The sequence below is a fragment of the Phocoena sinus genome, chromosome 8 (assembly GCF_008692025.1).
Source record: "Phocoena sinus isolate mPhoSin1 chromosome 8, mPhoSin1.pri, whole genome shotgun sequence".
NCBI classification, from domain to species: Eukaryota; Metazoa; Chordata; class Mammalia; order Artiodactyla; family Phocoenidae; genus Phocoena; species Phocoena sinus.
The window spans coordinates 110087186-110109947 of NC_045770.1; the positions used below are offsets into that span (position 1 = coordinate 110087186).

The 22762-nt window shown below is 60.2% G+C and overlaps 2 protein-coding genes across 11 annotated transcripts; one reads left to right on the forward strand and one right to left on the reverse strand.

Moving 5' to 3' along the window:
• Window positions 1-432: 432 nt before the first annotated feature.
• Window positions 433-17736, reverse strand: LRRC56 (leucine rich repeat containing 56). 6 transcript variants are annotated; one of them, XM_032640330.1, is made up of 13 exons: window positions 17602-17736; window positions 15754-15827; window positions 15080-15267; window positions 12938-13025; window positions 12370-12430; window positions 4570-4666; window positions 4299-4499; window positions 3353-3536; window positions 2769-2945; window positions 2625-2689; window positions 2381-2523; window positions 2034-2167; window positions 433-748 (listed from the first exon to the last, which is right to left on the reverse strand). In XM_032640330.1, the coding sequence occupies exons 3-13, from the start codon at window positions 15254-15256 to the stop codon at window positions 456-458; spliced, it is 1620 nt and encodes a 539-aa protein (XP_032496221.1). In that variant the 5' UTR covers window positions 15257-15267; window positions 15754-15827; window positions 17602-17736; the 3' UTR covers window positions 433-455. The 6 variants fall into 6 exon arrangements, with proteins under 6 accessions (XP_032496221.1, XP_032496224.1, XP_032496220.1 ...); XM_032640333.1 differs by having other exon boundaries at window positions 12938-13022; window positions 15080-15270; XM_032640329.1 differs by having other exon boundaries at window positions 15080-15270.
• A 181-nt stretch (window positions 17737-17917) lies between these two features.
• On the forward strand, window positions 17918-22620 carry HRAS (HRas proto-oncogene, GTPase). Of its 5 annotated transcripts, XM_032640343.1 has the most exons (6): window positions 19652-19783; window positions 20979-21140; window positions 21308-21486; window positions 21577-21736; window positions 21827-21908; window positions 22258-22620. In XM_032640343.1, the coding sequence occupies exons 2-5, from the start codon at window positions 21030-21032 to the stop codon at window positions 21887-21889; spliced, it is 513 nt and encodes a 170-aa protein (XP_032496234.1). In that variant the 5' UTR covers window positions 19652-19783; window positions 20979-21029; the 3' UTR covers window positions 21890-21908; window positions 22258-22620. The 5 variants fall into 5 exon arrangements, with proteins under 5 accessions (XP_032496232.1, XP_032496231.1, XP_032496234.1 ...); XM_032640341.1 differs by lacking the exons at window positions 19652-19783; window positions 21827-21908 and adding an exon at window positions 17918-17993; XM_032640340.1 differs by lacking the exons at window positions 19652-19783; window positions 21827-21908 and adding an exon at window positions 18390-18434.
• The last annotated feature ends 142 nt before the right edge of the window (window positions 22621-22762 follow it).

Genomic DNA, 22762 nt, shown 5'->3' on the forward strand with positions numbered 1-22762 from the left:
GCCTCTGCTCGGGACCACGGCAACCCAAGGGTGGCTCAGAGCCCTGGGGCGGCTGGAGGGCTGGCCAGGGGATGGACAGGGCCCAGCTATAGCCACCTCGGCCTGGGCCCAGTCTGCTCTCTTCCAGGCCTGCTCCTCCAGGGAAGGCCAGGCCACACGGAAGAGGTGGGCAGCTGGGCCAGCGGTGGTGAGTTGGACCATCCTCTCCTGGGCTTTCCCTCTTCCCACCCTTGGTGGTCCCAACTCCTAACTTCCTTCTACCAAGAGGGTCCTCTCCTGTACCAGGCTCACTTCCCACCCCCCAACACACCCGCCCAGGTCCTCTGGGTTCTGTGAGGCCAGAGTTCACATGGGGGCTCCCACGATCGCCCTGGGGCCCTTGCCTGCCGCCCGGGACAGCCTGGCAGCGGGTAGTGATGTACACTAGGGGTGGGGCTGGGCTGGGGCGATGAGGTTCAGGTGCGGCATGCGCTGGAGGCTGGGGGTCTGGCTGCTGGATCTGGTGCTGGCTTTGGGCCTGGACAGCCTTCGGCTCGAGGGCTGGGGCCTGAGGCCACCTCTAGGGCTCTCAGAGCAGTCACTGCAGCCAGCCCCTGACCCAGGCCAGGCCCCAGACTATCCAGGGCTCTGAGGCGACGCCCCCGAAACTGCATATCTGTGGACCCCCAGGAGCTGCTGCCCCTGTCAGATGGCATGAGGGACTTGGGAGGAGAGGGGGTCAGGTTGTAGCCCAGGGTCCTGGAAGGCTCTGGAAAAGAAGGAAAAAGACGGCATGTCAGACAAGGGCCCCCAAGGAGTCACTTGGGGTGGTCACCATGGGCAGGGCTGCAGTGTCCACTGTGGCTCCTCCCCTTAGCCCTTCACCCCCCCCCCCCCCGCCAAGGCAGCACCCCACTGCCCCACTTCCTGTGCTCCCCAGGGAAGCTGTGGCCCCTCGGCCCTGTGACCTCTGACCTTTGCTTGAGCTGGACCCACCTCTGGGGAAGTCTGGGCTCTAGCTCTGGGTCACTGGGTCCCGTCCCCTAGGGCATGCTCACAGGCTGGTGGCCCTGGGGCAGTTCCCAAACCTCCCCTACAGAGCGAGGCCCTGGCACCTACCTGAGGGCAGGCTGGGTGGGTGTGTCTGTGGTCACCCAGAGCCCGCCCGGCCCCGGACTGTAGTAGGAGGTCCTGGCACCCCTTTGTCCCTCACTGCCTGTCACCCCTCCAGCCACTCCTCCTGGCTGCCTGCCTGCTCCCCCTCCACCTTTCCACCCCTCCTGGCTGTCTCATAGCCCACCTTCCCCAGCCCCTCCCCGCAAGCCGCAGCCAGCACAGGAAGTGCAGAGCTTTGACCTGCCCTATCCCTGCTCCACCCTGGCTTCCTTGATGTGCACCCGCCCCCAGTGCCATGCCACCCCGGAGGGTCACTGGGCCAATCTTGCAGCCTACATTCTGTGGCCCCTGCTTACAATGCCCCCTCCCCGGGTTTGCCCACCCAGCTGTTCTGCCAGTCGGTTCAGACCCTTCCTCCAGGAAGCCTCCCTGGGGCCTGCTGGGTGAGGGGTCTCTCTGCCTTAAGGCCCTGCATTTGCTCCTTTCAGCCATGGTCACTCTGAAGCCAGTGTCCCTGAGGGAGGGCCTCGCCTGGCTTAATTCTGTGTCCCGAGCCCAGCACAGGCCCTGTCTGCAGAGGAAGGGCAGTCCCCACCCCCCGCCTTGGTCTCCTGCCCACCTGGTGGCCTTGCTCCCTTGGCTGGCCTTGTGCCAGGCTCCCCTCAGGACTTCTGGTGGGCCTGCCCTGCTTGCTGGTCCTGGCCCCTCACTGCGCCCACCCCTGGGCCACTTGCTCTTTCATCCAGGACCCCTCCGGCCTCTGCTCACACTGCCCTCCGGAGGGCCTTCTCTCTCTCTCTCATCCAGCCCTGGTGGCCACATGGTCCCATGGGTTCAGGGGAGGGGGACTTGGGGTTGGAACCCCTTGGTCGTGAGGCCCCACCCCCCAGAGAGGACCTCCCCGTCCCACCCATCTCAGAGCCGCGGTCGCGCGGTACCTGGGGCCAGGCTCGGGGGGCGGGGGCGAGTCGTGGGCCCAGCCTCGTCCTGCTCTTCCTCAGGGCCCCTCTGTGGGCCCCCAGGGGCGGCAGCCCCCTCCTCCCGGGACTCCAGGCACCTACTGGGTTGGGGACTGGGGTGCGGGGAAAGAGAGAGGCTGCAGCCCTGCGCCTCCTTTGGAGCCAATCCCCGATGAGTGTGGCTCGGGCTGGTGCCCCAGCCTTGGGCTCCCGTGACCAGCCCCTCCAGCCACCAGGAGGACCAGCGAGCACTCAGCCAAGGCAGGTCTCAGCCAGAAGGGACACACAGGGCGGCGGGGCCAGGCTGGGGGGCGGGGAGAACCCACCGCAGGCGCAGCTCCCTCAAGGCCGGAAGCCTGGCCGAGGCCAGGAGGTGGCGGCTGTCTGCAGGGTCAGGCCCTGGCGCGGAGGGCCGGGCGGCCAGGTCTTCGGGCCTGGGAGGCGGCAGCCTCTCTGGGTGCACCCCAGCCTGGGGAGGGACGGGCTGGTTCAGGGTCACGGCCTTCGGGGAGGTGCTGGGGCAGGCGCCCTCAGGCCGGGGCACGGCCTGCTGGGGGGAGCAGGCTGTACCTGGCACTGGTGCCGGCGCTCCTGCAGGCCTTTGGCGGGGTTTCCACAGAGGACCCGGCCGGCACCTGAAGAAGAGGGTGCGGCTGGGCCTAGTTCAGGGCTGAGGGGCTACAGGGCAGCTTCACGCCGAGGTGGGTCGCCTACCGTGGGTGAGGCTGCTGGCGTCGTCCTCTGGGGCTGGGCCCTGGGGAAGAAGGCCTGCAGGTAGGGGGCCCCCGGGGACCAGCAGGGAGCGGGGCCAGGGCCTGGGGGCCCTGCGCTGGGTCTCAGGTGAGCCTAGCTCGGGGCTGCGTCTCCAAACAGGGGATCCGTGGGGAGAACCTGCACAACAGTCAAAATCAGAGGTCATCAAGGCCCACGCCAGCCGGCCACCCAGGATCCCCCCAGCTGAACCCTGTCCACGGAGCAGGGCCCCCCACCACCCAGCATCCGTGTGCCCGAGGCCCAGCGCCACCAGGGGGCAGGTTTGGCCCTCCTTTCCCCCTGAGGATGGTTGGGGAGGCCCCCACCAGGACTGCTCACAGGGAGGGTGTCCTGGCCTGGGGGTGGGTGTGCAGGGCTCTGGGGATGGGGCTGGTGGGGGTGGGTGGGGGGGTTCGTGGCTGAGAAGGGACACGAGGCCGCTCTCCGGCTCTGAGAGACCTGTGGGCGGGGCCAGGGGTGGGGGGGGTGGAGCCCTCTCCTGGGGCAGCCCCAGCCCGAGGGCCCTGGACAGCTTCCGTCTGTACCCAGCCCGGGGAGCAGGCTGTCCAGGACACTGCCCTCCTTGATGGCCTCCTTCACCACGAGCCAGTCGTGGTCCAGCTTCCGGGAGGTCGGCAGGTGTGTGTGTGTGGCCGGCAACTCATCCAAGACCTGCAGCTGGGGGATGAGCTTCCTGACCTCTGCCCGGTAGTTGTAGCCCTGGGGCACCTGCGGTGGGGGTGGCAGGCCTGAGTCTGGTGGGCCCATCAGGCCAGCATTGCCCTGTAGCTGCTGCCCCCAGACCTGCTGGGGGGCAGTGCAGGGGAGCTGGGGGTCGGGGATGCCATCTCTCTCTGCCCAGGCGGCCAGGCCTGGGCCAGGCCTGGGTCACTCTGGGACAGCAGGGACTGCAGGGACCCATGCATGATGTCACTCCCTGGGCTCACTGCCAGGGTCCAGGGGTGCCCTCTGGCCTGCGGAGCTGCCCTGAACTCAGAGCTCCGGCCCAGTGGGCGGCCGCTGTGCACAGGCACCACGAGTAGCCGGGCAGGCGTGTGAGCTCTGGGAGTGCACGGGCAGTGCGGGGGGGCGTGCACAGACCCCCGGTTTACGAGCAGCGCTGCAGGGGGTGGGGCTGCCTCTGCACGGGGCCTGCATGGGTGTGTGTATGTGAGCGTGTGTGCTTGTGTACATGACTCTATGTGGAGACTGTACAGAACACGCGTGGTTCCCCATGGCGTGTGCACAGACTTCTTGGGGTGTACACGTGGCCCTTCGGAGTCTGGTCCTGGCCTAGGAGGACGAGCTGGCAGCCGCCGGGCCTCCAGCAACATGGGAACGAGCTCCTAGTGAAGAAGCCCCAGCAACAGGCGGGTGTGCCCTAGGCATGTGTCCCGGGATCCCCTGCGACCCGGCCGGAGTTCAGGTGGACAAAGCAGTGCCCGGGCCGAGAGGCTGGAGCTACAGAGCGCCTCCCCGCCCGGTGCCCACCTGGTGGGCGGGGCCGGGGCCGGGCCACAGGCATAGCGGGTTGCCCTCCAGGGTGAGCGTGGCCAGCCGCGGGCACAGCTGCAGGTAGCGCAGCTGCCCCGGGTCCTGCACACAGTTGCCCTCCAGGTCCAGCACCTCCAGCTGCTCAAGCAGGCACAGCGGGCTCAGGTCCGAGACGTCGTTGTAGGAAAGGTAGAGCTCCTGGGGGGCACGGGGGGGGCTCAGTCCGGGCCCCCCTCCCCCCGCACTCCCCAGAGCGCCGCAGACCCACCTTCAGGGCCGGGAAGGAGCCGATGCCATCCAGGTCAGCCAGGCCGCAGCGAGCCAGCCACAGCACCTGCAGGCGGCCCAGGGAGGTGCCCAGGTCCCTGCAGAGGGTAGGGTTGGCTGGTCAGTGCGGTCCTGGGGCGGAGGGTCATGTCTCAGTGGCTGTGAAGGCCCTGTGCCATGCCTCCTGCCCAGCCGCCACCCACATCTGGCTGTCTCCAGGTTCAGGGACAGCTGTGACTGGCTTGGGTGGCCTCCAGGCCGAGGAAGGGGCTCCAGAGCCCCCGGGCCCCTGTCTTCCCTCCTGGCTGCAGCCGCCTGTCTTGGGCACCTTATCCAACCCCTGCAGGGTCCGGGCCTGGCCGCGGGAGCTGCCCTCGTGCTAGACGGCCGCTGCCCGCTGTAGTGGGTGTCCCCTGCCCAGCGGCGTCAGCCGGGATGTCCTCCCTCCCTTTTTCCTCCCGGCCTTTTTTGTGGATGATTTCCCTGTGTCACAGCCCCTCCCCTTGCCCGCACCTGGGACTTGTTTGTGCCACCCTCCCTTGGCGGCCACTCCCCTGCCAGTGGGCAGGCCGGGGCTCTCCCATCTGCCCCCGACCTCAGTGGGCCCCACCTCTGCCCGCGGGGTCCTCTCAGCCTGGGTGACCCTCGTCTCCTGTCCGGGCACCGGCCCACTGTTGCACATCCTTTCTGTCAGCTTCTGGGATATTCCCCTTTGTATTTTCTCTCCTCGCAGTCTCTGCTCTCATATCTGGAGCTCAGCCTCTCACGTGTGGTCTCTGAGAAGGAGCTTGTTCTCATTCCTTCTCTCTCCCATTTCCATCTCTTTGCCTTTCCTCTGCTTTCTGGGAGATTCCCTTCTCTTCCAACAATGCTGGTGACATTTTTTGTCAGCCCTCATACATTTAATTCCCAAGCGCCCTTCGTTGTTCTCTGATCTTATTTCATGGCATTCTGTTTTTTTTTTTTTTTTTTTTTTTTTTCTGGTACGTGGGCCTCTCACTGTTGTGGTCTCTCCCGTTGTGGAGCACAGGCTCCGGACGTGCAGGCTCAGCGGCCATGGCTCACGGGCCCAGCTGCTCCACGGCATATGGGATCTTCCCAGACCGGGGCACGAACCCGTGTCCCCTGCATTGGCAGGCGGACTCTGAACCACTGCGCCACCGGGGAAGCCCTCTGTTTTGTTTTTGTTTTGAGGGTGCAAAGAAGCCACGTCTTCTTCCGTGTCTCTCAGAACATTCACTGAAGGTGCCTGGACGTTTTACTCCCCTCCTGGCATTGTCTGCTTCCTCTGGGGTCCTGTGGGTTTGTCCTGACTTTTCCCTTTCATGCTGGAGGTATTGCTATATTCCTAATTATACTATTAATAGCTTCTTGGGCATTCAGATTGGGAGTGAGGGTCTGAAATGCTGCCTGGAAATGCTGACTCACTGGAGACGCTGAGGTGAGGGGCTTCCCTGTGGTGATGAGGTGGCACACGTTGGTCCTTGCTGGCCTTCCTGCCCTCCCTGCTCCGGCTCCAGCAGCTCTGGTCTCCCCATGGTCCTGAACCGCACCTGCACTGTGGTGCCCCTGGTCTTGGCATCTGCTCTTCCTCCTGCTTTGGAGGCTCTGTCTGCTCCCCTGGTCCAAGTGAAGGCGCCTCCTCACCTCTGAGGTGTTCCTGGCCCGCCTCACCTTTCTGCGTCGCTGGGGCCCATCTTCTGGTTCACAAATTCCCCTTCGGTTACGTCTCATCCACCGATTAACCTGTATGTTGCGTTTTTTAAGTTTTGTTCTGTTACCGTAATCTCCACCTTTAGTTACAGAGAGTCCACGTTTCTCCCCAGTCTATTGCCTTCAATGCATTTTCAATCATCTTTTAATTGGCTGAAATTTGCGTCTCACGATTCCTTCAAGAGGGGCTAATCAAACTGTTTTCCTTAATCTCTTACTCATTCCAAAATGTTGGCTGGGTATGAAATTCTTGATTCATACCGTCTTTCTGCTGGGCTGTGTAGACATCATTCTACTGTCTTCTGGCTTTGAGTGTTTCTATGGAGAAGTCTGAGGAAAACGTCCTTTTTTTTCTCTTCTTAAAGGAAGACTTGATCTCTTTCCTTGGCTGCCCCCAATATGATCTGTGTCTTGAAGTCCAGGAACTTTATTAGGATACGTTTCAGGGTTGCCGATTCAGTTTCCGTTTTTTATTTCAATCTGTAGATGAAAGTTTTCTTTTATGTCTGACAAGTTTTCCTTATCCTTTAAACAACTGTTAGGTTCTATTGTTTCTCTTCACTTCTGTAAAGATTACAATCCTGCACGTGCCAAACCTCTGCTAGTTGCCCTCCAGGATTCTTTTATTTTTTATTTTCTTTTATTTTTTAAAATTATTTAATTTTTGGCTGCATTGGGTCTTTGTTGCTACACGTGGGCTTTTCTCTAGTTGCGGTGCGCGGGCTTCTCATTGCGGTGGCTTCTCTTGTTGCGGAGCGCGGGTTTTAGGCGCATGGGCTTCAGTAGTCGCAGCATGTGGGCTCAGTAGTTGTGGCTCGCGGGCTCTAGAGCGCAGGCTCAGTAGTTGTGGCACACGGGCTTAGTTGCTCCGCAGCATGTGGGATCTTCCCGGACCAGGGCTGGAACCCATGTCCCCTGCATTGGCAGGCGGATTCTTAACCACTGCGCCACCAGAGAAGCCCCAGAAAGTTAGATCTTTAAATATATTTATCAAAAAACTGGAAGGAGTAGAACAATTAAGCTAAGCATTCAGCTCAAGGAGCCAGAAAAAGAACAACAGCAAATAACAAAAGGACATGAAGGAAAGATGTAATCAAGACTAGAACAGAACCAGTAATAACTAGAAAAAACATAGAGAAGATTAACAGAGCCCAGTGCTGGTTCTTTAAAAACTTAATAGACAATCCTCTGGCAGGACTGATCAAGGATGAACAGAGGGACAATGCAAATAAATGTATGGAACTTAAAAAGAGGAATAATTATGGCTATAGCAGCAATTTAAAACAACAAAAACCATTATGAACAAACTATATACCAACATTCTTGAAAACTAGACAAAGCTGGTGCCAAAAGAAAGAAAACTAGACTAATGACCACTAAAGAAATTACACAGTGATTAACACCCCTCGCCCCACCCCCGCCAAGTCCCCGGATCTGGATCCGTTTTAAAAATAAGATCTATCATGGAATAGACAATCTCTATCTTCCACAATAATTTCCTGTACAGGAAGTTTCAAAAAATTAAGCAGTTGAAGAGAACAATAAAAGGGAGGGCCCCGTCTGAGTCAGTCCTTGATTCCAGGACCAGAGAAGTACAAACTGGGGCATTAAAGCACTATCACTCATGAAGACTGATGTGAAAGTTGCAAAGCAAATATTATTTTAAGGTTACAGTGATTTAAAAATAACTCATCAAGTAGTGTTACTGCAGGAATGTAAGGATGAATTACCATCACAAAATCTGTCAGTGAAATCCAGTGCATAAATAGACTAAAGGAGAAATATCATTTTATGATCATGTCAATAGATGCAGAGGAACCCAGACACATACCCGTTAAGATCGGGAACAAACCATGGATGCCTGCTACTGTCATTGCCGCTGTCTAACATCGTACTGGCTAGTAGATCCTGGCCAAAGCAATAAGACAAGAAAAAGGAGCAGGAGGATTTGAGTGAAAGATAGCACTCCCAACTTGCTGATAACATCACCATCAGTATGGAAACCCATCTGAATTAACAAATTACTTGAATTAATAGGACAGTTTGGCAATAATGTTAAATACAAAACAAAGGTACACTATTGCCAGAGGTAATAGACCCATTTATAAAAATCAATTGTTTTATTGATTTAAAAAATCTATTCTAGGAAATCCAAAAAAGAGGGCATATATGTATACATATAGCTGATTCACTTTGCTGTACAGTAGAAACTAACACAATATTGTAAAGCAACTATACTCCAATAAAAGTTAATAAAATAAAAAATTTTTAAATCTATTCTAAATCAGCATAGTGTTTCTCTAAATTTGCAACAATCAAACAGAATACAGCAGAATCAGGCCCTCATCCATGATTATAAAAATACTATAAGTACGTGGGAATTAATTCAGTTCTGGTTTCAGGGAGCCCTGCCTTCAGAGGAGGCTGGTGTCCTGCCCTGTCCCAAGTGGCAGCAGGGTGCACAGGTGGGGGTCCTGGTTAGCCCACTCCAATCATAATTCCATTCCCTTGCTAGTGGTTGGTATAAGAGAGTGTATACATGATACAGTTCTGGCCAAAGAAACACAGAAGAATGCTGGGAACCTTCTTGTTCTTACTGATGGACACAGGAAGGCACATTTCCTGTTATGGAATGAATTGCATCCTCCCCCCCCCCCCAAATTCATATGTTGGAGTCCTAACCTTCAGGACCTCAGAATGTGACCTGACGTGGAAACAGGGTCTCTGAAGATGTAATTGGTGGAGGTGAGGTGGGCCCTAATCCAATATGACTGGTGTCCTTACAAAAAGGGGGAATTTGGATCTGGACACAGGGAGAAGAAGGCCACGTGAGCTGAAGGCAGAGATTGGGGTGATGAGTCTACAAGCCAAGGAACGTCAAAGGTGGCCAGCAAAGCCCCAGGAGCGAGGAGTGAGCTGGGTTCTCCCTCTGGCTCAGAAGGAGATACACCTTGATCTTGACTCGTGGCCTCCAGACCTGAGGGAGTCAGTTTCTGCTGTTCAAGACACCTGGTTCGTGGTGCTTTGTTCAGCAACCCTAGAAGACTAGCTACCACACTCCCTCAGCCCACCAACGTGGCTGCAGCAGCCCCAGGCATGGGGATGGGGGCCACCGGCTGCGTGAGCCGCCACCGGGCTCCTTGTGTGCCCTCAGAGACAGGGATTCTCACCTGTTCTGTTCCCTGACATATCCTCTGTGCTTAGAACAGGGTTTGCCCCGTGGTCCTTAGGCACTTAAGGGATAAACAATTTCTCACTGCTCAGGCCGGTTGGCTGCAGGTTTCTGTAACTTGCAGCTGAAAGCGTTCTAACCTATAGACTTTACAGAAGAAGTTTAAAGACTCTATTAAAAACATTAAAGCACACATGAATGGAGAGCTATACCATATTCATGGATGTATATAACATAAAAATTAACCCAAATGAGCATGTGCCTTTTTAAAATTCCAAAACAAAACAAAACAAAATCCTGAAAGATAAGGGTGTGTGAAACCCAGCAAACTGATCGTAAAACTCAAATGCAAGAATAAGTGCTCAGGAATAGCTAGGTCAGTTTGGAAAAAGGAAAACTACGATGAGGGTAACAGATGTTACAGATTAACACAAAGGCGCACCAATGAAGACTGTGATGACGGAGAGCTCCTCACTCCGCCAGCGTGTCCGCGTGGGCCTGGGGTAGACGATGCTGGGAAAACCAACTCACCAGGTGGTGCTAAACAGAACTGGGTCCCCATCTCATATCAGGAGTGGAAGCAACCTCACAGATAAGTAGGATTAAAGACCCCAAAATGAAAAGTGAGACCATAAGTGAATAGAAGAAAAAGTAGAATATCTCCAAGACCTTGGGGTGCAGACAAACCTCCTAAAAAACACCCACTATACCAGCCAGAACTGATGGGCTGGAACAAATCAAAATGAGGGGTTTCTGTTTAAGTGAAAGCCACCATGGTCTGAGATCACGGGAGGAGGAAGGGTGGAGAGTCTTCAGGGGACACACACACAATTAAGTTGTAGTGAGAACTGTCCCTTCAATCATTTTAATGATCTCCAAGTTAGTTGTTGAGTTTCAGAGATTGTTACTGTGGTTTCCCCACACAGTGGTCCTGGTGAAGGATGCTCTTGTCAGATGCAGGCTGGCCTGGAAACCAGCCCCATCTGTCCTCACGTCAGTGACACTTTCAGGGGCTGAATTCTCTCTCAGCTTCGGATGAAGTGACAGCCATCACATGAAAATTACTTTCCAGTCCTCATAACGCTGCCTGACGTTTTAATGTCTTGACTCTCTCTGTCATCAGCTAAGCTGTAATACTACTTCATTGCACTGTCATATTGAATTAGCTTCCTTTTACAAATATTTGTTTACTGTCACTCCGTGGAGATTTGCAAACAACATTTGGCCAAGTTTCAGGATTCGCTAACAGACAACTTAAAGATTCCTTACAGTTTTCACTGTCGTTATCAAGGAACAGAACACATGTTTTATATGAATAATGATTTAATTTTTTCTTGGAATTGATTTTTTTTTTGAAATCAAATATTTTGTTTTGTTACAAATGGTAACAAATACTTAATTTTAACCTTCCACTTCTCTTTGTAGTTTCCATCCTTTATATGTTTTCTGTATATTTTATTGTTCTTTGAGCTAATTTGTAAGCCTTAATAATGAAGGAGTAAATATGATTTTTTTTGTCTTTGTTAACTTGAAGTATTGACGTCTCTGTCAGAATATTGCTGAACCATGTATAGGTACTAAAGGCAATTCTGAGAACCTGCTTTCCAGACCCTTCCTTGCAGGCCCAGGAGCCATGCAGGAGCCGTGGAAGCTGGCATCCGCCTGCTTCTCCCTACCTACGGGGGCCACGCGGCCTCTGATCTTCTTTGCTTCCACTTCTAGGCTTTCAGGTGTTTTTCAAATTCTTTTTGATGTTTATTTGACAAACAGCAGTACAAATAGGAAAAACCATGCAAGGCTGCTTAATGAATACCTTTATCATCTCCTCTGGAAATGACTGGATACTTACAGCCCATTTAAAACATCAGGAGAACTTTCTAGAATTGGGACTGGCCTCCCACTGCCCCAAGACGGCTGTCTGGCCGCATAAAACCAGCAGGGCTGGGCTTCCCTTGTGGGGCAGTGGTTAGGAATCTGCCTGCCAATGCAGGGGACGCAGATTCGAGCTCTGGTCCGGGCGATTCCCACATGCCGTGGAGCAACTAAGCCCGTGTGCCACAACTGCTGAGCTTGAGCTCTAGAGCCTGTGAGCCACAACTACTGAAGCCCACGCGCCTACAGCTCGTGCTCCGCAACACGAGAAGCCACCACAACGAGAAGCCCACGCATCGCAACGAAGAGTGGCCCCCGCTTGCCACAACTAGAGAAAGCCCGCGCACGGCAACGAAGACCCAACGCTGCCAAAAATAAATAAATTTATAAAAACAAACAAACAAAAAAAATCCCAGCAGGGTTTTCCTGACACCCATTTTGTTCAAACACCCAATAAACTCTGATATTACCTCAGCTTTGTTCTTTCCAGCCCAATGAAGTAAGCAAAAACCTTAATCTGTCCTGATTTTTGCATTTTGTCTTTTAAGCTATTAAGATGCTGTTGTGTTTCACGTGGGGCCTGAGGTCCGGCTGGGCAGTAGCGGCCATGCTCCTCTGCTCGTCTTGCTGCGCTGATGGGGGCCGGCTCAACCCCCAGCTACGGCCCCACCATCACGGGGACACAGCCCTGGGCTGTGGTGAAGGGTGGGGGGATGCCCCAAATCCAGAAGCTGGTCGGTGATGAGCCGCCCAGGCTCGCGGGTTGGGGGTCCTCTGCCAAAGGTCAGTGGGCGCCTTCTGGGCACCACAGGGAGGTCCCTGGAGACCTCGTCAGCCACAAAACCTGGTGTGACCAGCCTGACCCTGACTGCAGGCTCCGGGTGGCTGGCGTCACCCTCAGGGGGCCTCCAGCTGACCAGGGGTGGGCGACGTGACCAGGGGTGGGCGTTAGGGCCGGGAGCTGGAGATAGTGGGATGCTCAGGACCCCACCCAGGCCGGCAGCACGCCCTCCCCCGTGACCGCCGCGGGGGGTGGACACTCACCTCAGGGAGCCCAGGCAGCTGCCATTCAGCTTCAGCTGGCTGAGGTTGGGCAGGTGCAGCCCTGTGGGGCCACAGGAAGAGAGGTCAGCGCAGGCCCTGCTGCCCTTTGCACCTTCAGAGGCGTCAGCGCCCTTCGGCCCCTGCCGCCCGACGGCTGCTCTGAGGCCCAGGGGCACCTTGGGGCCACATGCTGACGTCTGAGGCCCGGTGTGAATGACACAGGCCAGCAGGGGAGGGTGCAGGAGGCACCCCGTGGGGGCAGAGGCACACAGAAGGCCACGGGGCCACGGGACTCTGCGGGGTCTTGCCCCCGGGCCGCCTCCCACGGGGAACTGCAGGCATGGCCAGACCACACACTGGGCTCCAGAGCACAGCCCCCCCAGCCAGTGTCCCGTGCTCCCAGGGCCCCGGGAGAGGGTTATCAGTCCCTGGAGAGTGGGGTGCAGGGCAGGTCTGTGGGTGCAGTGGTCCAAAGACCAGATCCTGGTGGGCAGGGCCCGAGCAGGCCGAGCCTTCAAGCACGGCCTGGCCATGACAGTGGAGGGTGTGCATGGGGAGGGGCTCTCACCAAAGTTCCCCAGGCTGTTCTCATGGGTGTTGACACACAGCTCCAGCACGCTCACCAATCGGAGGTCATCCACCTGGGCCAGGGCCTGCTGCAGGGGTCGGTGGGGAGTCAGCCCTGAGAGTTGGACAGAAGTCACACACACCCCGCCCCGCCCCCCAGTGAAACTCCTGCTTTTGGCTGCAAGCCTGGAGCAGGGGGCAGGCGTTTCCCTGCCTCCCCCATGTTGACTGTGGCCACGACTGGCTCCAGCTGGACGATAAGTGTGATGTGACAGGAGTGGAGATTGTGATCCTGTGTGGCTGGTGGGGCCGTTGCCAGAGAAGGGTGTGACCTGAGGTGTGCTGGTGTCCTAACGAGACCCATGGAACAGACCCAGTGCAGCTTGGGGCCGGGAGCCCAGCTCTGCTCAGCGTGGCCGAGCCCCAGCCTCCTTCAAACCCATGGACGGTACACCTGCACTGTAAGCTGATGAGTTTGGGGGTTGCTTGTTACGTAGCATCACTATAGCAATAGCTGACTCATACAAAACTTGGGATCTAGGTGCAGCTCCAATAGCTACCATAACAAAAATGATGAAACGATGTGACACTGGATGGGAACTGGTGGGGGGCGTGTGACGTGAGTGTTACTGAAGCTGGAAAGATGGAGACCCAGGTCATGTGACAATGGAATTTTTGGTAAAAGGGTCTCCTGTAGTAACCTGGATGGCAGAAGACGCACACAATGAACCTGTGATGGGGGTGGAGAGGTGCCAGGCAATTGTGGGCAGAGTGAGCTGGCCACAGTTCACTGCATTTGATGAGGTTTTACACAAGGCAGAGTTCAGAGCTGGTGGAGAGAGCCCAGGGGTCCTGGAACTCGTGGCTTGGAAAATAAAATGGCTTCTCAGCTCAAACCAGTAAAAGAAAAAATGAAGAAGGGCTTGGAGTTAGGATGACTCAGTAAGACTCAGCCTCAGGGAGAAACCAGTTGCCACATGCTGACTACATGCAAGAGGGTCTGGGAGGACAGAGGCCTGAGACCCCCGGTTCCAGTGACCGAGGGAAATGCTTCAGCAGCCATGCTTTGGCATGGTGGGCACCGGACTCAAATATGTTAGGAAGCAAGGGTGGTCCTGAGGTGCTTGGGCCACGCTCACACAGGCAGGCTCTCTCCCCAGCCAGGAGCTGGGTGGGGGAGGGGGAGGTCCCAGGGTGGACGGAGTAGCTCTGATCAAGGCGTGTCCCCAGCACCCAGCCCATGCAGCAGCGGGGGCCGGCGGCCTGACGTGACGGGTCCACGCTGGACCAGGACCCTGGGTACTGTGGGCGCTGCAGGCCTGGCTGGAGGGCGGACACACAGGGGCTGCTGGGGGGTGTGGGGAGGGGGCCGGCGGGAGTGTCCTGTCCACCTGCAGTGACCAGACCTCGTGGACCCTTCTCCGAGTTGGTCAGGAAAGTGCGTGGGGACCTCAGGCAGCCAGGCTTCCTTCTGTCGAGTGTTGGTGGGTGCGTCACCCCAGGGTCTCCAAGGGTCCCTCACCTGGGTGCAAGTGTTTGTGCGGGCTGGAGGGGTGCTGGGGAGCGCCTGGCCCTTAGCGTGGCCAATGACGGGCGAGAGCAATGGCCAGAAAGGGAAGGGGTCCGGTCACCAGGAGGTGCAGGGCTGCTCTCTGGGGTCACTGGGCAGGAACCTGCAGGCGAGAGGGCTCTGCAGAACCTGCTGGGTCCCAGTGTGGGGGTGGGAAGCAGCTGCCACCGCACCCCAGGTTTGGGAGAGAGGCTTCAACAACTGCGCCAGATGCGGTCAGTGGGACCCCAGGATGCCCCGCCCTGCAGATGGCCTGCTCCCTCCTCTGCTCGTGGCTCCCTGTCTGTGCGCCACGCGCTTGGATGGGCTGTCACCCTGTTTCCCACGGGAATGAGGGGCCTTCTCTCTGGTTCACGGAGGGGTCCCTGGAGCCCAGCGCACGGTAGGGGCTCAGCAAATCTGAGGCTGGGCCTGGCTCGGGCCCTTCTGCGGCCTGAGAGCCTGGGGGACGTCTGTGTCACCAAGCACCTGGGGTCGGCCCAAGGGTGGAGCAGGCGCAGGGGCCCCAGCGAGCCGAGGGCATCTGTCAGCCACGCGGGCCCCTGCAGCCGAGCCCAGCCCCCCCGCACTCACCAGTCGGGCAGGTGACAGGTGCTCCTCTGGTAGTCGCCTGCTGTGGCTGCCGCCTCGGCTGCCCGGGGCCTTGCTCTTGGGGCGGGGCTTGTGCCGGCTCTGCCAGCTCAGCGCCCGCACTTGGACACTGGCTATGCTTGGCCAAGGCCCATGGGCTCTGTCCCAGGCCTGGTCCATTCACATCCAACCTGCTGGGTGTAGGCAGAGGGCAAAGCTGATCAGCCTCTGCTCTTCCTCTGATCCACAGCCCAGCCGAGACCCCGTGCAGCCCTTGATGTATGCACGCACACAACAAGCCGCCGGAGCCCACCTCTGGCCCGGAGAAGGCTGTAATGGTGAAGCCCCAGCCTGCCCGGGGGCCTTGCCGTCTCCTCCCTCAGCCTGGGCTCACACCCCTGGCCTGGGCAGGCCACCCTCCCTGTGCTTCTGCCCGTCCTTCAGGGTCCACGTGGGGTGCCAGCTCCGGCCTGCCCTCTGAGGCCCCATGTAGGCCGGGGAGGGGGGCTGCCTCGAGGTCCCATTCGCCCATTTGCTGCTGTAACCAGCAGCAAGCCTCTGCCTCAGGCCTTGTGCTGTGTGTCCTTCTCCACCTGATGGTCTCCGACCCTGGGGGGCTCAGGACCAGGGTCTCAGGCACTCCCCCCCTACCCCTGAGCCCATTGAGACCCCCTCACCTGGAGGCAGCTGCTTTTTCCCACCGTGGGTCAAACATCTAGGCAAGAGGGCAGCATGTGGTCCCAGGCGGCACCTGCGGGAGAGACAGTCAGGTTGGCCTCCTGGCCAGGTCACCATGCTCGAGGGACCTGGGACAGGCTGGGCCAAGGCCACAGGGCCCAGAAGTGAGCAGATGCCAGCCTGGGCGCTGGCCCTTAGGTCCTTTCAACCATCCTGATGGGGCACCTGGCCTGGCTGACTGGAAAGACAGCCATATGGGTGACCGACGCTAGGGTGCCTCTGGGTCCATCCAATGCAAATGCTTGGTCTTCAAATCCCCACTTCCCTCCATCCCCAACTTTACCCTCTCCAAAAGGGGTCCCCGGCCTGTTGCTCTGGACCATCCCCTGTGGGCTGGCCTCCCAGGCACCCTGTCCCTCTTGGGCATTACCCCCAGGCCCACAGGAGGTGGTCCACCTGCACCAGGCTCACCTGGCATTGCTCGTTAAAGACACAGATGCCTGTGCCTGGCCCCAGACCCTGGAATCATTTCTGAGGGTAGAGCCAGAAGTCTGTATGGAAATCCTGGCTTCTTCCCTCCACCTTGGATCGGGGCCTCGCCAACCCCTACCCCTGTGCTCCCTCCCGACCTTCCTGGACTTACTACCTGATAAGACCGACCCCCTTCTACAGCCCTCAGTTCAGTTGAGCGAGTGCCTTGCCTGAGACAGCAAGTGAGCTCTGTGTGGGCAGGACACTCACCTGCCATGTCCAGTGTGCAGAACAGGGGCTCAAGAATATCCCCCCCAAAATCAGTGAATGTGGCAGATGCAGTTTCTGGCCACTGTTCTTGTCTGTCACCGCCTGTGGATGGTCAAGATTCATCCTCCCCCGGGCGGGGGTGATCAGCTAGCCTTTGACAGAGAGGGTGGGAGGGAGTGCTGGGCCTTGGGACAAGCTGCCCGGGCTCCACGTGCCCTTGTCTGGAAAGTGACCACACACCAAGGACCCAAGGAGGTGAAGGCCATGCAGGGGAGCCTCATGAAGAGCCTCACGGAATTTCTGGCCAGGATTTCTTTCCGAAAGTTCCTCTGCTGCCTGCCTTTCTCCAGCTGGTGAACGGCCCTAAGCCTCAAAGGAGGACCCCAGCACCAGGCCCCCTAGGAAGATGCTGCCCCCACCTTCCCCAGGGCTGCTAGCCTTGGGCTCTGGGAAAGGGATGGTCTGGCCAGACTGTGGCCTGCGATGCCAGTGGGCCACCCTCTTCCCTTTGTGCCTGAGAACAGCTGACCTGAGGTCCTGCCCATGACTAGGCCCAGAGTATGGGTCCAGATTAGCCAAAGGTCTTGGGGTCCAAGGAGCAGGGCCTGGGTTGGAGGCTGAGGTTCCCATTGAGACACTATCCCTTCACATCTACTCACTGGCCTGGACCCGTCCACACTGTTCATGGCCCTGATCCCATCCTGCCCTGCCACTCCGTGAGCCCCCGAAGTTGGAAATGTGGTGGCCTTTCTCTCTCCACCGCCCAGACTAACACCAGCTCCTGGCCGGGCTCATCACCTCTCTGGGTCCCCTCCACCTGCTATCCCTTCTGAGGGTAGGGCCTCTCCCCTCCTAGGTCCCCATCATGGAAACTCCCAGAGTGGGTCCCTAGGCAGGGCTTGGGGTCCCTCCTGTCCCGGTGACCACGAGACCCTTAGCAGGGCCAGGGGTTGTGGGATGGGTCCCCAGGGGACCAGATCTGACAATTGGGGCATCACTGGGACCTCACTGTCTTTCTGCTCCATCCCCGGCCTCAGTTTCCCCCCGACACGGGAGGAGACAGCAAGGCCTGCGGCCCCGGACCCAAAGGCGCGCTCGGCTCTCACCTGAGGGGTCGGCCCCGGTGCCCCAGCCTCGGGGTCTTGGTCCCGGGCGCCCTCCTTCGCCAGGCGCTCTCTTCGACTTGGGGTTGTTCTTCCGGCCGCGGGGTTGAGGGGCCTGGGCGCCAAGGCAACGGGGGCGGGGCCTTCTCTGAATCTGCAAATATTCATGAGCCGCGGGAATCTTCCAGCTCCGCGAGGCCGAGCCACGCCCCCTAGCAACGGTTGCTAGGGCCGGCGGGAGGGCGGGCGGGGCGGCGGCCAACCAGGTTGGGAGGTTCGCGCGTGTCCCGCCCCGCACGCGCGGGAGCGCCCCCGGGGCCGGTAGGGCAGCTGGGGAGGTGAGACGCGGTCGAGACGGCGGGGCGCAGGCAGGCGAGGTGTCGGCTTCCGCAAAGGTGGTCTGGGGTGGAGACTCGCGCCCACCTTTCTCAGGTGGTAGGCGCCCGTGTCGGGTCGTCCCTGAGGCCAAGGCCCTGCGGGATTTAAAGGAAGCGCTTTGGGAAAGGACCCTCAGAAGACGAGGGAAATGCAGACCTGGACTCCTGGAGGGGAGTCCAGAGTGTCCGCGCCGGCGAGAGGCGCCGTCACCCGTTTTCACTTATCCGCCTTTACTTCGCGTCTACGCGCGTCAGGCGCGAGCCGGGCTTCGTCGTGGCCGCGGCGCAGTGCGCGGGACGGCAAACCGGACACAGCCACGGCACGTGGGGTCGGCGCCGTGCCTGGGGCGGGGGCGGCCCCCCCCCCAGGGGCCCGCCGAGGTCAAGGCTTGCAGTGGGGTGAGCTCCTGGGGAATAGCACGGAGCTGGCACGGGAGGGGGCCGAACGGCGCGGAACGGGTAGGAACGGAAGGGGGTGCCGGCTGAGCAGAGGGGGAGGTTTGGCCTTACGTGTAATGCACCATTCTTTCTTATAAACAAGGAGAATGTGTTTATGCGTTACTTTGAAATTTTTTAAATGTTAAATCATGTACTTCTGAGAATCTCTAAAGGAAGTACAATGTGCATATTTATGCTTGGGGTGGGGGAGTCTTCAACCCCCTATGGCAGCTTTTGGGTTGGATTTCCTGGGTACCGTTTGGGCCTCAGGGTGAGCTCCTGCAGGGCTGGGCTCCGGGCTTTGGGGAAGCTGGGTGGACGGGTAGTCTGGCAGGGCCTGCCGAAGTTGGGGGAAGCTGGAGATCAGGGAGCGCGGGACAAGGGCCCTCTGCGGAGCTCGGGGCGGGGCTGCGCACTACGTAAGTGAAAAACAAGACCCCCCGCACTGGGTAAAAAGATTGAGCCGGACTCGCTGCTCTGCGGGCTCAGACGTCCCCGCCCAGCCGAGGCGCCCTGCGCCGCCTGGCCCTGGGCGCATGGCTGAGCCGCGCCCAAGGACCCCGCCGAACCTGCCAGGTGTCCTGGGAGCCGGGAGGAGCCCCTTCCGAAGCCACCTGCACCTGACCCGCGTCCCGGCAGCCCCTCCGCTTTTCCCCGGCCTCGGGTCCGGGGGAGTCTGCGGTGCTGACCCCGCGGGCTCCACCCTCCCTGAGGCTCAGCCCTCGGGCTGTCCCCTCCGCTCCGGAACCCCTACGGTGTGCTGCGCGGCACGGCGCAGGGACGGCCTAGGGGGGCGTGGGCACAGCTGTGCGCGCCGTGAAGGTGCCCAGGGGCCCGGCGCTGGGCTCCAAGAGCGGCGCAGGGGCTCGAGTCGGACATCGGCGACCCCGCCCCAGTCTACACCCGGCCGCGGACCCGCTTCGCCGCGGGGTCTCTATCTCACTGCGAGTCCCGACTGTTCCCGGGAGAGTCCGGGCAGTTTCCGGAGAAGTTGTCTCCCCCGGACCCCGTCCCCAGCGGAGCCAACCCCTCAGGCCGGGCCCCATGAGGCCCAGCCGGGCGGGAACCGCCCTCCGCGCAGCTCCCGGAAGCCCCGCCCGGCCGAGGCCTCTGACGGGCGGGCCTCTCGGCCAACCGGGGTGGGGCAGAGCGGGGCCCGGTGCGCGCGGCCAATGGCAGGCTGTGCCGGGCTGACGGACGGGCGCGGGGCGGGGCGTGCGCGGCCCGGTCGGGTGTCCGCCGCCCGCAGCCCGAGCCGCACCCGCCGCGGACGGAGCCCATGCGCCGGGCGAGCCAAGTGCCCCGACCCCGGCCCCCGCCGCCGCCCCCGCCGCCGCCCCCGGCCCCGGGGGCAGTCGTGCCAGTGAGCGGTGAGTGCGGCGGGGGCGGCGAGGGCCGGGCCGGGCAGGGGGCCTGCTGTCCTCGCAGGGCGCGCGGGGGCGCAGGTGAGCCGCGGGCGTCGGCGGGCGGGGCGCTGCGGCGGGGGTTGCGGGCGGCGGCTGGTCCGCTCTGCCTCACCCAGACCAACCCCTTCGGCTCCGTGTCCCGGGCACTGTCTTCCGGGGCCCCACAAGTGCACTGGGTGTCCCCGAGCGGAGGCCCGCCCGTGACCATGGCGCTAGGCGGGGTCTCCCACCCGTCGGAGACCCAAGGACCCCTGCGAAGAGCTCGGGCACCGGGCGGCCATCACATACACCAGACGAATCTGAGGTTTAGGAAGTCACTGCCCACTGTCCCCACAAGAGCATCCCTTCTTTAAGCGTCACAAATTGGGGGCACCCCAGCTAGGGGCCTTGGCCCCAAGCCTTTTTCCTTTTTCACCTGTCTCCTTATTTCCACACCTCCTTTGGGTCTTTTCCTGTGATCGGCTTCTGCTTCCTGGAGCCCTGGCCCCCTGCCCACCTCCTCACCTTCCTCATGCTCTCCAAAGTTCTTCTGGCAGTGGGGCCCCGTGGGTTTCCCTTTATTTTTCCTTTATGTGGATGTTTTCTTTGGAGCGTAGCCCGAACCTGCCAAGGCAGGGGTACTTTCTGTCTGCTCGTTATCGTGTGTCTGGAGCAGTACCTGGCATGCAGTAGGTGCTCAGTGAATACTTGTCAAATGCACCAGCATGCCCGGGGGTGGGGGAGCCTGGAGCCGGTTGTTGGCTGCCACCAGCCTGTCTGGGCACGCTGCTGTGTCCGCCACTGTGGCAAGGCCTGTTCTCATGGGGGCGCTGGTAACGTCAGCCCACGGCGCTTCCAGTTCAGGCTTCTTGCCTACCCAGCAGCTTCTAATTCGGGTGCATGCTTGGGAGACGCTCTCAGCTGTCAGCCCTGCCTCTGGGGGGCCGGCTCCCTGCTTCTCTCACACAGTCATTAAATGCAGCTGGAGGCAGGACCCCCCCCTCCCACCTCTGGGCTGGAGGTGCCACAGGTGAGCGGCTGGGCCACTATTCTGGCTGCCGCCCCTGTTAACTGGATGTCCGGGCCCAGAGGGCAGGCTGGGCCTGGGCAGGCTGGCCCAGGCAGCTCAGCGGGCCTCCCCTGCGTGGTCTGGCCGTGCTGAGTGCCGCTTCCTCGGCAGGTGGGACAAGCGACCACTGCAGTGCCTTGTGCTGTGGTCCTTTGAGGAGCAATGACGGAGTATAAGCTCGTGGTGGTGGGCGCTGGAGGCGTGGGGAAGAGCGCCCTGACCATCCAGCTCATCCAGAACCACTTTGTGGATGAGTACGACCCCACCATAGAGGTGAGCTGGCCTGGCCCCTGTCCACAGCCTGGCTCCTGGCACGGGCTTGTCTTCTACCTGCTCTGCAGGAAGGGGTCTCTTCGTCGTAGGTCCTGGGGGGCACGAGAGGAGCGAGGGAGGGTCCCGTCCCCGGAGGGCCTGCTGTCTCTAAGCAGTGTCCTCCCCAGGACTCCTACCGGAAGCAAGTGGTCATCGATGGGGAGACGTGCCTGTTGGACATCCTGGACACGGCGGGCCAGGAGGAGTACAGCGCCATGCGGGACCAGTACATGCGCACCGGGGAGGGCTTCCTTTGTGTGTTTGCCATCAACAACGCCAAGTCCTTCGAGGACATCCACCAGTACAGGTGAGCTGCCCGCCAGCCCTCAGGGGCCTCCTGTCCTCCCTCAGGGGCCGCGGGCAGCCTGCCCGCCGGCTCACGCCTTCCCCCTTGCAGGGAGCAGATCAAACGGGTGAAGGACTCGGACGACGTGCCCATGGTGCTGGTGGGGAACAAGTGTGACCTGGCCGCGCGCACCGTGGAGTCTCGGCAGGCCCAGGACCTCGCCCGCAGCTACGGCATCCCCTACATCGAGACGTCGGCCAAGACGCGCCAGGTGAGCAGGCCCCCTGCCCCCGCAGCCAGCCAGGGCCCCGCCCCGCCCCGCCCGGGAGCCGCACTCACTGCCCCCTCTCCCTTGACGCAGGGCAGCCGCTCTGGCTCTGGCTCCAGCTCCGGGACCCTCTGGGACCCTCCGGGACCCCTGTGACCCAGCAGCCCCTCTCGCTGTAAGTCTCCCCGGATGGCAGGGCAGCGAGGGAGGCCAGGGCCCGGGTCTGGGCCGACACAGCTCCCGGGGGAGGTGGAGGTCCCCGGAGAGAGCTGCCCTGAGCCAGACCGGAGCGGTGACCCTGGGGCCCCCACCCCTGTGCCCCCAGATTGCCCCACGGGTCCTGGTCAGCCCCAGCCCCTCAGTGGGCCGCGGGGGAGCTGCTGAGGACGGGCCTCCACGGGGTGGCCCCTGGGGCCGGAGAGGAGCAGGGTCCAGCTCCCCGTGTGCGGGGTGGGGTGAAGGGGCTGGGGCTCTGCTCGAGGCCGAGGCAGTGGTCCCCCCCTGAGCTGGCCTCCTCTTCCCAGGGCGTGGAGGATGCCTTCTATACGCTGGTGCGCGAGATCCGACAGCACAAGGCGCGCAAGCTGAGCCCGCCTGACGAGGGCGGCCCTGGCTGCCTGAGCTGCAGGTGCCTGCTCTCCTGACAGCGGCGCGGGTGCCGGCGGAGGTGCCAGATGAGACGCGGGCTGAGGATGCAGGGAAGGAAGGAGGTGCTGCCAGAGCCTGGCCAGCCCAGGTCGGTGGACAGAGTGACCGCGGGCCTCCCGGGACGCTTTGCACAGACTGTCGTGAACTGACGCCGGCGGCCCCCAGTTGTCACTCTCCTCCAGCCCCGTCCTGGCCCACTGGGCACAGGCTGAGTCGCAGTAAATTATTTCATGTCTTGACCCTGGCATTTGGCTGAGGTCGGGAGGCTGCGGTGCGAGTGACGCCCCAGGAGGCATGCGGGAACCTCAGCTTCGTGCATCCGGCAGCTTCTCTGCCTCTGGGGGCCCCGGGTGCGTCCTCCGGAGACCTCTGGGTGCTGTG